This window comes from Teleopsis dalmanni, chromosome X (assembly GCF_002237135.1).
Source record: "Teleopsis dalmanni isolate 2A chromosome X, ASM223713v2, whole genome shotgun sequence".
NCBI lineage: Eukaryota > Metazoa > Arthropoda > Insecta > Diptera > Diopsidae > Teleopsis > Teleopsis dalmanni.
Genome location: NC_051848.1, coordinates 17,407,705 through 17,420,933, shown reverse-complemented (window position 1 = coordinate 17,420,933; position 13,229 = coordinate 17,407,705). Strand labels below are relative to the sequence as shown.

Below are 13,229 nucleotides of genomic sequence, written 5' to 3'. Positions count from 1 at the left end.
TATACACGCCAATCATTTTAATAATATTTAAGATATACAAAATATATTTACTTCATGTAGTTTTCTTTTTACTTATAATTAAAGTGATAAACCAAAAAAAACATGAGCTTATATTAAACTACCAGTTCTCTATATAGACAGTAATAAGTTATTCGATAAATGTATTTCTGTGCCAGAGAGTTTAACCGTCAGTTTGTAAATCTTCTTGTAAATATTTCTTATTTACAAGTTAATTTGGATTATATGTTATTTGTTTTATTCTCCCATATGAGATCATTTTTTCAACTATTTACCAGTCAATTATTTTTTAAACTATATTGAATATGGCTATGAATTTAATAATGAATTTTATATAATAAAAAGCCGATCATGGGATATATTTAAATTAATTTTAATATGGATTAATATTGCATTAACTTAAAAATTCTATCTTATTTTAATTGAGAATTAAAAATAAAATAGTAATTATTAATATTCGAAATAATAACAATTACATAAACTTGTATTATTATTTTTAATTAAATTATTTCAATAATTTTATTTTATAAAATCAGTTACAAGTCTTAAAATATTAATATTAAAGACCTTATATAAAATAAATTATTATAATTTGATAGTCATTTATTATTATTTTAGTTACTATTAAACACTTTATTATATTAAAATTTGGTTTTCGATCAATCAAAATTTAATTTCTTTTATTTATAATTATAAAATGTTGTCTTATGCTTATAGAAACTTAAGATTTTCGAATATACGTAAAAGTTTATATATATGCATATTATATATACGATCTCTAGTCATATTAAAATTTTAAATATTAATTCTATATTATCATACATTATAAATTAACAAAATTTAGGTGTTTAATTATTGCATTTAAATGTATGGCTTAAATCTAAATGTAATCAATTATAAGAAACTGAATCAATATGTACACTATTTAATTTAAGCTTGTAATACAGTGCTTACACTATTTTTAGTAAGTTCAAAAAATTTATATACCTACATGTACTCGTATATATACGTTTATATACATATATAAAATAATGTAAAAATTAATCAGTAGAATAATGCAGTATTGCAGAAAATTATAGTTAGTAATTTTACGATACAAAACGACAATCAGGAGTATTTTTAACTACTTAAGAGATATATTCAGTTAAACTTTTATTCACGGTTGCCACTTGAAAATTTTTTCCTGTACCAAAATTGGTTTAAAAAGGTACCATTTCTGTAAAAAAGGTCCAAAATTTTTTTGGACCTTTTTATTTTTTCGTTCTGTGTTTTTCATAGTGTTATAAATGAACAAAATATAAAATAGTGCAAAGTTGATTTATAAAAAAAATTATTTAAAAATATCCACAATAAAGTTGGGTCGTCAAAAATGTACCACTTTTTAAACATGAGTACCAAAAACGAAAAAACGAAAAAAAAAGTACCAATTTTGGTACTAAAGTACCATAAGTGGCAACCGTGCTTTTATTTTATTTCAACTTACATTGAAGAAGAGAGAGGAGAAAACTTTATAAATTCCCTCTCTCCTTAAGAAACATTAATATTCAATCTAATAATGCTTAAAACAAAACTCATTAAATATATTGCGAAGAGCTAGAGATGTGAAGATGTGAATAGAAAGCCACAAACTCTTGCGAAATCTCTTGAAAATACTAAAACTACAAAAATTCAAAGTTTCTTGAGCGGTAGTGAGAATAATACATTAACTATAAAAAAGAGTATAGATTTAAAATGAGTAATTCAAGCAATAATGAGAGTACTAGTGCTTTGTTAGCAATTTGTGTGATGATGGATTACTTAAATGTATGAAATCGAATATGAACTTCAGGGAAAAATTTTTAAGAAAAACAATTTTACAAAACGAAAAATCCTGGGGTTGAATATTTTCATGACAGATCGGAATAGTCATCCACAGCTCTCAATAATTAAATGATCAATCTAAGTTTTGATAATAATGTGGCTGTCTTATTGTAGGTAATGATAAATGAACTCTACTTCCCCTTTTTTGGCTCGGCGTCCTCAATGAGTTTACAGAGTAAGGATAAAAGAAATACGCGTAACACTTTCGATTGCCATTAGATATTTAAAAAAAAAGAGTTTTTAAAAAATATATGGAGTTGGAACTTAAGGACCAATTAATAAAACATTTTAGTTGTGGTTCTCTAAACGTTTAGTATATATTTAAACGTTTTTGAAATTGTAAAAAAAAGAACTTTACTTAAATTTTACAGTCATTATATTATTGCTTTTATGAGAGTGAAAAATATGAAGAAGAGAATTGCCCTAAAAATTTTCTACTGCACGGGCACACACTTTGGACTTTTAAAGTTTTAAAATACGTTATAGGTGAATACGTGGAATAGGTGATACATCGCCTTAATACAAATTCATAATAATGTGCACGTTGGCATCCTTTCAAGACAAGGTAAACTTGCATTGACGCCCAGCAACATGAAATTTGCACTCCTAAATTGCTATAATACGCTTACCATTTTGGAAACATATAATCTTGTCTTACTTAACATTACTATCTTAGTCATTGCTGAATATTTAACAATATTAAACCATTAACGTACCAATAGGTCAGTAGAGTCAGTGAGCATGTCTTATTCTTTATCTATCTCCGATCCATTCCGGTTACTCAGAAAATATCGTCCTTTTATATCCTATCTTTTTTTCTAAAACTTATGCTGATTTTTCTACATAGTCCCAGTTTCACATTGCTAGTGCTCTTAGTTAGTGGTTTGTTTCTTTTAATTCTTATCATTCTACGGTGCTCAGCCCATGCTCTTAATTCATCACATTAAGAACATGAGCGGTTTTCTTAAACCGAAAACTTAATTTTATAGTATTAGGAAGATTTTCATAAGACTTTTTAAAAAATACAATAGTTTTCTTATTGAAAAATTTATGTTCGTGTTCTTAAAAACCAGATGAAAAAACCAGTTGTAAGTCCTAAAGTAGATATTAATATTCCTATTATCACGTATGTGTCGTATAAAAAAATATTATTAGAATTTTGTATTAATTTTCAAATGAAAGGACGAGCTCAGTTGTGGTTGTAATTATGCTTTAATATATAAAAAAATATTTATAAAAATATTCAAAGTTTTATAAATAGACAAAACTAAAGCTATACGTATTTGTAAGTAAGTCATATATTGTATTATACATAATCAATTTAAAATCTATTATAAATATATGTACTAATTTAAAAACAAAAAAATGTTTATATTTATTAACAAAGTGCGAAAAGATCACAAGTAATGGAAACATCACATGAGGTATAGGTATGTTTATTCTGAACATTAAAATGAAAACCCATAAAGCTGCTGGTCTGTTTTATCGGAACTCTCTCTAGTTGCTATGCAGATCGCCTATGACTAAGCGTATAGATAAAACGTGACTTACTATAAGAAGACATATTGGCATGATATACCGCAAGCCAACTGAAATCACACATGCAGCTACATGTATGTCAACTACATGCGACTTAAATCTCTTTATCGCTAAAAAAATATTATACACCAATAATACAGCTACATTTCACACATCTCAGATATCCAACAATTGTGAGAAATGCGATAACTTACATGTGTTGCACCTGTAGATGATTCTGTTTTATGAAAGGATGACAAACAGTGGGGATGTCTTTGACTATGACATGACTATGACATAACAATGACGTATAAATTGGATCATAAAAATGATTTGCACGTCATAACAGATGGGTCGAAGACAAAAGGTTCGTCTACGAAGCGTTCCACAGAAACTTATTATGTTTTTATAATTAATGACTAAGTATTGAATTTCATATCGCACAATTTGTCCAGTCCAACTTCGTCAGACTGTGTCGAATTTTAAAATTTCTTAGTAATGACACAGTGAAGTTAAGGATTTCAAAATATATGTACATGTACAGTCATACATGTATTTGAATTTGGTGTAAGTACGAAACAATATGCCAACTACAAACATATGTCCCCATACGATCTGTATTTTTCTATAAAACAGCATCTCAGCAATTACGTGAATTTATAGCGCTCTATATCCGTTCTTCTATTTACCTACTAAAGTATTATTTACTTGTTGCGAAAGCGACAATTTGAATATCGTTTGTTGAAGATTGATCCTGTATGTTCTGCGAAAACCTCACATGTAGATAAATATCTGTATTTTACTAAGAAACTTGATAGATTTGAGATTCCATCACTGTTTAAGAAAATAAGCAAGCAGAAGTTTATGACAGTATATATATATTATAACCCAGAGACACCTGTTAAAAATAATTAGTTGGAATTGAGTTGATATTACTGATTTTTATGTGAGTGGGAGTTTTTGCTATAGGGAGAAAGCAAGAAATTTATCTAGTCTTACGAAATTTATCACCGTAATGAAGCGACTGTCATTGTAATATTATAATTATGATCGTGAATAGTGATATCTACATCTTTATGAAAAGATAACTGCTGAAAAAACGTCAGGAGTAATATCTGATAATGCAATATAAATAAAATTTCATTGTAGGATCAAATTTTTTCAAAAAAGACAATAGTAACTCTCTTCAGTCTAAACTATTATTGGTATGTGTTCTTGTATGGATATATTTAACAGCTGTTACTCCTAATGGTTCCTCTTCAACACCGCAATTAAAAATGCGATACAGAATGCCCTCATAGAACAAATAGGAAAAATATTTAGTAAGTCATCACAACTACTTACATACGCTGAAGATATTGTTGGCTCATATGACAAGTGAACTACGAAAAAGATAAGTACAAGTTATAGACGCAACAGCACATTTTGGGTTTAAAATGACTGTTGGTACAAGTAAGGTACAACCTGTTCGGAACCGACATAGCTTTGTCACTAACCTGCAATTTCGATTCGACTGAAAAAATAATGTCAAGTTAGCAAAAATCCAAATCAAGTCAAGACAAATCAAGACATCAATTCCATTGATTAAACACAGGCAATGCAAAATATTTAGCAGAAAACAAATACAAGTTAGCAGAATATTTAAAAAAAGTATAAATATTTACTCTCGTATATGTTATTTGTACATATCTAAATGCCCGACAATACTCTCTTAGTCAATATTATAAGTATTTGTTTTCATTTTCAGTAGCGATAATTCAATTGAATTGACTTTTACTAGGTAACTATTAACAACTACGATCACCGGCCGCGGCACCTTAACAAAACAAGAATCAACTGCTTTTACTGAGAACAGTTTTCGAGCAATTTGATTTAGAACAGATTTCATCATGGAATAGCCCCTGAATGTCTTATCGGATCGTTCTATGAGTAGACTTAAGTATTTACGGTCCTAGTACAGCATGTAACGATTATCTTTATTTCTAATATATGCCATATCTCCTCATTCCTTTAGAATAATGCTAAAAATATTTGTAATATTTTAAAACCCACCGTTTGAATGAATTTCTTAACAAATATACGACCTAAAACTAGATTAATATACACACGATACACACAGTTTATTAACATTTAATAAAAAAATTTGTCAGCAATGAAAACATGTCTGCGGTCTGTGTATCTATATCTAATAAGGTAGATGTAGGAAGTAACATGTTAACTATAAAATAAAATACAAATATTCATGATTCCTATAAAAGTCGAAACAGGAAAGATTTTAAATAAATAGAAGGCCCGATGGAGACCGTGCCAGTTAAGAATAAGTGTCTTCGTATTAAGTACAACTAGACGACATAGTGAAGTGAATGTAATAGGTATGTTAAACACTACTGCAGTAACTACAGTAATATTACTAAAATTTATTTTTTCCACATAAAATGGATATAGCTCATTTAGTATTCGTAATAATCAGTGACGGGGGAGCGATATAGGACTCTATTATATCCCGACGGTCACTCGCAGAAGAACGTCAAATAGGCCGTGATACAAACAAGAGTTTTTGAAAAATTTATATATATATATATATATGTTTTTACTGCAGTATAATTATATTAATATATATTTTTAGGGGGTATAAAAAAATCGTAGAGTTACAGAAATTAATGCTCGCTACACCACTAACAATAATAATATACTTCTTTATATATTTTACATATACTATGTTCTATGTTCTACTATGTTAAACTAAAAATTATAGTGGCTTACAAAAACAATTATTTAGTTGTTATATATAATCCAATAAAAAAACTGTCTTTTTAGTAAAAATTAAAGTACATTCAAAATGAATTTTCATACTTTAGCTAAATAAATTGTCTAACATCACAAAAGGTGGAAACCTTCAAAACTTTGATAGAATAAAAGTCCTGTATCTATAATATCCCAAAGAGGAGTGAAGAAAAATATACCTGTAAAATAAGTATCAGTTATGAAAACCCGATTATCGTGATTATAACTTAACTGTTTTACTTAATCTATTTGCAAACATTTAATCCAGTAAATATAGTTTAATTTTATATTTAATCTGTTTTAACCGTTTTAATAGGTTTAACAATTTCAATCATATAAAATTTATTTAAGAAATTTTTTTCATTTTTCGTGTTTAATGTAACAATATAAGAATAACTTCGGCATATTTTTTGCAAAGAAATCATGTATTTGTCAGCTACTAAGTGCCTGCACTTAATATCTTCCTTCAACAAATTGGTGAAATTTCGTTAAAGGTAAAAGCAGTGCAACAGTGCGTATGAGTAACAATATTTGCTATCAAAATAAATGTGTGCATCGCTTTTGCACAGCGGGATACATACATATTACTTTACAAAACATATTCGTGATGATAGAAAAAATTTATGTTTAACAAAATTTTAAGATAAACAAGATTTTCCTAAAAAAAACCACAGGAAATTTTTAAAAAAAACTACAGGAAATTTAAAATAAAAATTCCCATGTTTATTCAAATAGAATAATTAAATTAAAGAATACTTAGGTCGTGTGCGAGTTAGGCTAAGTTGCGTTCTAAATGAGGGAAATTCTAAGTTGTGTCGATAATGTATTGATGTGGCGATCGTGTTGATAAATGGCAAAATGTGTGCAGTGCAAAAAATCCCAAAAAATCTCCCATTTGGTTTAGCATCAACTTAGCCTAACTCGCACACGACCTTAATTGACTAAAAATTCGTATATGACAATTATATCTCGAGTGTTTCTAATCTAGTAATTTATTTGATATCCTGCGTCCCGAATAATACAAAAATTAAAACGCGTATTCTAATCAGAATTTTTCGATTTTTAGGTTAAAAAATCTCATGCATTTATGTCGCTTTAATATAGGACGACAATGTGGCAGCACACACTAAAATTTTGTATCTACTGATGTCGTAGGGTTTATGTACTTAACTTGTCAACTGCACAAAATTTATTTAAAACAATGATTTTCTGTTAAAAACTGTCGTTTAAAAAACACATTTCAATTAGTGAAATATCTACGTATCTTTAATATTAAATTTGAATAATTTTGTGTTTAAATTGGGTTTAGGTCGTTCATTTAACATATAAAATTTAAAAATAAAAATTACATAAGTTTGTGTTAAATATTTTTGAATATATTTTAAGTTTTATAAAAAATATCTCTACTACAAATTTTTGTAATACAAATATTTTTTATAAAAATCAAAATATACCCAAAAAATATTAAAAACTAAATTAATAAGTGTTTATCAAAAAACATATAATTATTAATTATTAAAATAATAATGTGTCTCTGTTTAGCAAGCTGCGCATATGCGCATAAACTTTTGTTTCCAAATGAGCACACATATAAGAGCTAAAATATGGTAACTCTAAAATAAGAGAAACAAATAATACAGTGTCATTTCCTTGTTATTCTTCTCTTTTCACTTCTTTATAACTGCACTTTTTATTTTATATACATACTTAACGGATTTTTTTAATTACTACTTGTGCTCTTTTTTATCACTATCTGTTTCTTGCATTTATGAAGCACGCACCTCAACTATTTACTCCTTAATTGTAGCTTCCAAGAGAGATGAAAAAATTACAAACATAACGGACATTTTTCGTACATTCTAGATTTTTTTTTAGATTTTCCGCCATTTTTTATTTAAAAAAAAAAATGCAAATTCACATGCGCACGTAATTATATTTGAATTAAAATTTGATTTGTCCTGAAAATCTTAATTATTATTGTAAATTATTACTACTAAATTATTACTAAATGGATACTGCAACATTTATAAAATATACATATTTAATATGCTGTTCTCACAAGAAATTTTATATATCAAAATAAAGTACTTACATTTACAACCGGCTAAATGTAGCTTGACTTTTTTTAATGTGATCCTCCATAAATGGATATCCGAACAAATTAAATTATCACTAGGACTTATCACTAATTATTACTAACACTATCTTTACTATTTTATTCTTACGCTAAACTAAATTCACTTTTAATAAAAACACAATAGAGGAACTTATATTAGATTTATTTACAATTATTAATTATTGAAGAAAAAACGAAGAGCCTTTCTCAAAACCTAATTTAAACTGTATTCACTATTAAAGTGAAATTTGTTTTTATTTTTACTATCAATTGTTTATTTAAATTGTTTGCTTCGCACGACGTTTTTATTTTCCGACATTTTTAATCCAAACTTCTGATACACTTCCTTACTGTCCGAGCGCCGCAACAAAAGTGCATGTCGGTGTTAGAAGAAATTGGATATAACCGCCAAAATTTTGAAGAACCGTTATAAATATTTTGGTGTGTTTGTGTAAACAAGTGTTGGTGTGTTTACACATCATCTTCGCGAAATTGCAGATTATATGAGAACATGAGTATCGATCCTTTTCTCTCCAATATGCATATACATATACATACATATGGGAAGCCCAATTTTTTTTTTCACTTGTTCACACAGACAAAAACACATACATATGTATATATGTATATTGTGCATTTAGCATGTTTTTGTTCTCTTTGTTTTCTTTTCTTACGGGGGGTAAAGGGGATTTTTTGCACATATTTTTGTATATCTGATATATTGACGAAAAGCAATGTAAGCGTTGGAGTCTAGAGAACTCCTAGAAACTGGAACCTTATAAAAAGTGGAATCTAATGTATATAACAATTTTTAAATAAATTGAGTAGACATTAACAAAAAAAAAAACTCGAACAGTGACATAATAAATGTACTCCGAAAATGTTATTTTAGAAAACCAAAAGAGGTAGGAGAAACATATTGATTGCGTCCTTTTAATTATTCCGGGAAAAAGATTCCGTTATTTTTGTAGTCCAACATAGACGAATCAGTTTTGCAAAACTTTTTAAAAAAGTTTTTAGTTAATGTAAAATCATATGTGCGTATATTAATTTTCAACATACATGTGGGCACTGACTGATATAGACAGTCTATTTTATGGTGCTACTTTATGGTGACATCAGAACTGATAAACTATTTAACATATTAAGAGGCAAATTGATTGACTGATAGCCGACGGCCTGAAAAACTAATGGATCGACAGATGTATTCTTTTAACTCGATTTGTCATGTTTTGTTCAAACATTGTGTAATCTCTGGTGTCTCCTTTACTAAAGTAGTAAACGTGTTGTCCAATTCAAGACAAGAATTTTATATTGCAATAAACTTGAAAGTATCAGAATAAAGAAAGGACTTAAATAGAAAAATAATATACTGAATCCAAGAAGTTCGGACAGAAAAAGCATTGTTTATGCTCAGGACGCCATATCCGAACAATCTTAATACAGAGACGAAGTGCTCTATGTTGCCCACATCATTGAGATAAGCTAGCATGATCGGATCTGTTCTAATACCCACCGTGACCATGTGGTGTCCAACTACACTCTATGTTTCTCTTTAATTACGTAAAAAATTTCGAAAGTTATTTTTTTGTTACTTTGAAAATGGCGCACAATGTACGTTATGCACCAGTTCCTCTTTATAAACTAATTTACCACTTTCAGTATTATATAAACTTCTGCTAAAAAAAACTGTCATCATACTTCTGATGGAAAAATAATACTTGATTTTATCTAGTACCTCCCAGATTTTCATCTGGGATTATCTCTCTAGCTGTACGCCAATCAAACTGCATTTGTTTCGCGGGCAAATTAATTTTTTGCGTTAAAGCAATTCTACAATCCAGGAAATATGTTGAAAACAACACACCTCTGATTTCAAGTTCCTAAAGGTCTTTTTTTTGAACTTCACAATAACCGGACCAGTGAGCTTTTAGTAAAAAGCCCGCTTTAAAAGCTTCACGGATTTTCCGACTTTCCGTCAAGTGATCGCGTATCCCTATTTACCTATACGTTCCGAATAAATCGTCTAATAACATTCCATCAAGATTCGTTCCAAATTGATTAATTAATTAATTTTATGAAAAACTGTACTTTTACTATGACGCTTCTTAATATACAAATCACTTTACATCAATTTTGTTAAAGTTAATTAAATAAATCTAAATATTTTATCCTAGTGATAAAGAAAGAGTTTTTAACTATATACAGAAAATCTTAATATATGTAAAAAATGCAAAATATGTATATGTATATAGCATATGAAACATTTAATCGCCTGCTTATCTCAACAATAATCCTTTAACCATTTACTTCACTACTTGGATACTTACATTTCCAAACCGTTGCTTCAAATTAAGCCTTCATGTAATTTTCCAGTTTTTTATTTTTATATTGTTTTTTTACGAACTAATGCAATCGTTTAAAAACCAAGTGAAAAGGATAAAGAAATTTTATTATTAATTTTTTTTCATCGTCATATTATTTATTCATTATTAGATATATATTTTAATATGTGCTCTCTATTTGAAATTTCAACTTCAAAGTTATTATTTAAATATTTTAATAATTAATTTGATAACAATTGTTGCTTGATTTTGAATATAAGATGTAAGGAAAACGTTTTATAATTATTAGTATAACATATTTTTTAATTATTAATTATTTTTAATTATAATAAATTATTTAACAGGACAATGTGTATCCATTACTGAAATTTCTTATTATTTAACTTTCTTATACGTACAAAAATTACATTTAGATGATACTTAAACATATGTCATATATATTGTGAATAAGTATCTTGAAAGAACTTAATCATAACATTGTTAAAAAAGAAAGTTTAATAGAATAGATATTCAATATTTAAACAAAAATCGCTTGTGAATTTCTTACAATTTTTTACATAAATTACAACAGTTTAATGTAATTTTCAAACCTTATACATGTACATATGTTATTATTGTGTTATTAATAATTTTAACGCACTAGAAAATTAAAACCAATTTTTAAACCAGTAATCCGATATATGTATTTATATTCGTAATATATTATTAAATAAAGAAGCAGTATACTATATACGTATTAGTTCGAAAGTTTTTAAAACAATCGAATCTATTTGAAACATATTTACTTCACACTTGTATATTCATCTCCGTATATATAGATATTTTAAATCATTCAAAGAGCTAAAAAATAACTTCACCTACAATAATTAAATTTTAGCTAAGATATATCCATATATATTTTACACTAACAATAAAATTAAATGTACAATACTTATGTTGCAGTTGTTTAGTCTTTTGAAAATTGGAGATTAGTTTTAAATCAATATTAATCAATTATTGAAGCTGGCATACATATTTATATCTTTTATATAGACACAATTAGTAAAAGTAATATTCATTGATAGATGTGAAAATTTTAAACGTTCAGATATTCAAAAATTAACCTCATTTTTATTAAGCTCACTGATTGTTAACTTTCATATTAACGTAAAAGATAATCGAAAAAATATATATAAGCTTATGTGGAGAATAAATAATATAAAATATGGTATACTCCTACAGCTATCCTAACAGATAACTAGGTAATTTCATACGCATAAAAAGCCAAGTTGTAAAAAATGAGACAATAATAAATATAAATCCCATTGCACTGAGCAATGCACGATTAAGATTCGATTTGCCAGGAACGTGATTGTGATCCATTATTATAAATCCTAAGCTACCGATAGTAAAGAGGAAGCTTGCTGCTAATCCTTCCATAATATACTGGCCGTTAACACGATAAGGCATAAACGCTACTGGACGAGAATGACCATTTTCATCTACTGTAGCGCCGACACTTGGCGGCTCTACTATGATATCGTAAATAACACCTAGAAAAAATTAAAATATTTATGCAAAATGTTAAAGCCAATACTTATTAATCTATAAAATATATTAAACTAACCACCAGTCACCAAAAAATAGGACAACAGCACAAACGAGAAGATCGTCATTGGGTGGGGTAAATGAAACCATGTCGGTGTTCGCAATTTTAAATTTGGTGGCGCTATTATATTAAATTGCCATGTAAAAGCTTCTTCCAACATTATGAAATCAATATATATTCATACGAAATATTAACAAATAAAAATATTTTTGTCCAATAACAGCAACCACTTAGGCGATTAAACAAAACTGGCCGGCGTAATCAACTGAAGAAAATCTGACAGGCAAAGTTGCATTTTGTAAATTATCCTAATAAATATATAACATATTAATCAGAGAAAAGTATTATTAAATCCATGTACTTAAATCAGTTTCTGCAGTAAATCATTAATTATGCTAATAGTATGTTATAAAAACCTTATAATAACAATAGTAAATACAAAATTGGTAAAAGAAGAATATAAATTTTTGAAAGGACAATATTAAATATTTTGTCATAATGAACTATATATAGTGTTATGACATCAATCTTAATGTACAATGTCTGTCTGTTGGTGAACAGCATAATGTTGATTCTCGTCAATGCGTTATTCTATCTCTATTTCTGATTGAAATTTTTTGTAATTTATCTTTATACATTTATTATACTTGTATATTTTATCAAAAGTTTTGTTTTAATATTTTTTGTTAAATAAAAATAGCCGTAATTTTTTTTTGTTTCTAAAAAAATATTCGTAACATACAAAAAAAAAACATATGAAGTAACAACAATGCTCTTAAAATCTTCAGAGTTAGGTTTTACTCGCAAAAATTTTTACGTCTTAAACCTTGTTGCAGCTAAAGCAACATTCAAATATGCATACCAAATTTTGGGTTGGCAGACTTGTATGCCTTAAAATTATACCTTGTTTCGAAGTGTAGAGCAAAACGCATACTTCGTCTGCATACTTGGTGTGCATACATGTAGCAACGTCAATATATTGCTTTAATTAATAAATTAG

At 27.5% G+C, this 13,229-nt stretch overlaps 1 protein-coding gene across 2 annotated transcripts; it reads right to left on the bottom strand.

The window, feature by feature from the left end:
• Positions 1-11,729: 11,729 nt before the first annotated feature.
• Positions 11,730-12,634, bottom strand: LOC119689040 (putative oligosaccharyltransferase complex subunit CG9662). 2 transcript variants are annotated; one of them, XM_038103772.1, is made up of 3 exons: positions 12,591-12,634; positions 12,248-12,537; positions 11,730-12,173 (listed from the first exon to the last, which is right to left on the bottom strand). In XM_038103772.1, exons 2-3 carry the CDS (start codon positions 12,387-12,389, stop codon positions 11,863-11,865), a joined length of 453 nt encoding a protein of 150 aa, XP_037959700.1. In that variant the 5' UTR covers positions 12,390-12,537; positions 12,591-12,634; the 3' UTR covers positions 11,730-11,862. The 2 variants fall into 2 exon arrangements, with proteins under 2 accessions (XP_037959700.1, XP_037959701.1); XM_038103773.1 differs by lacking the exon at positions 12,591-12,634 and having other exon boundaries at positions 12,248-12,539.
• Between the last annotated feature and the right edge of the window lie 595 nt (positions 12,635-13,229).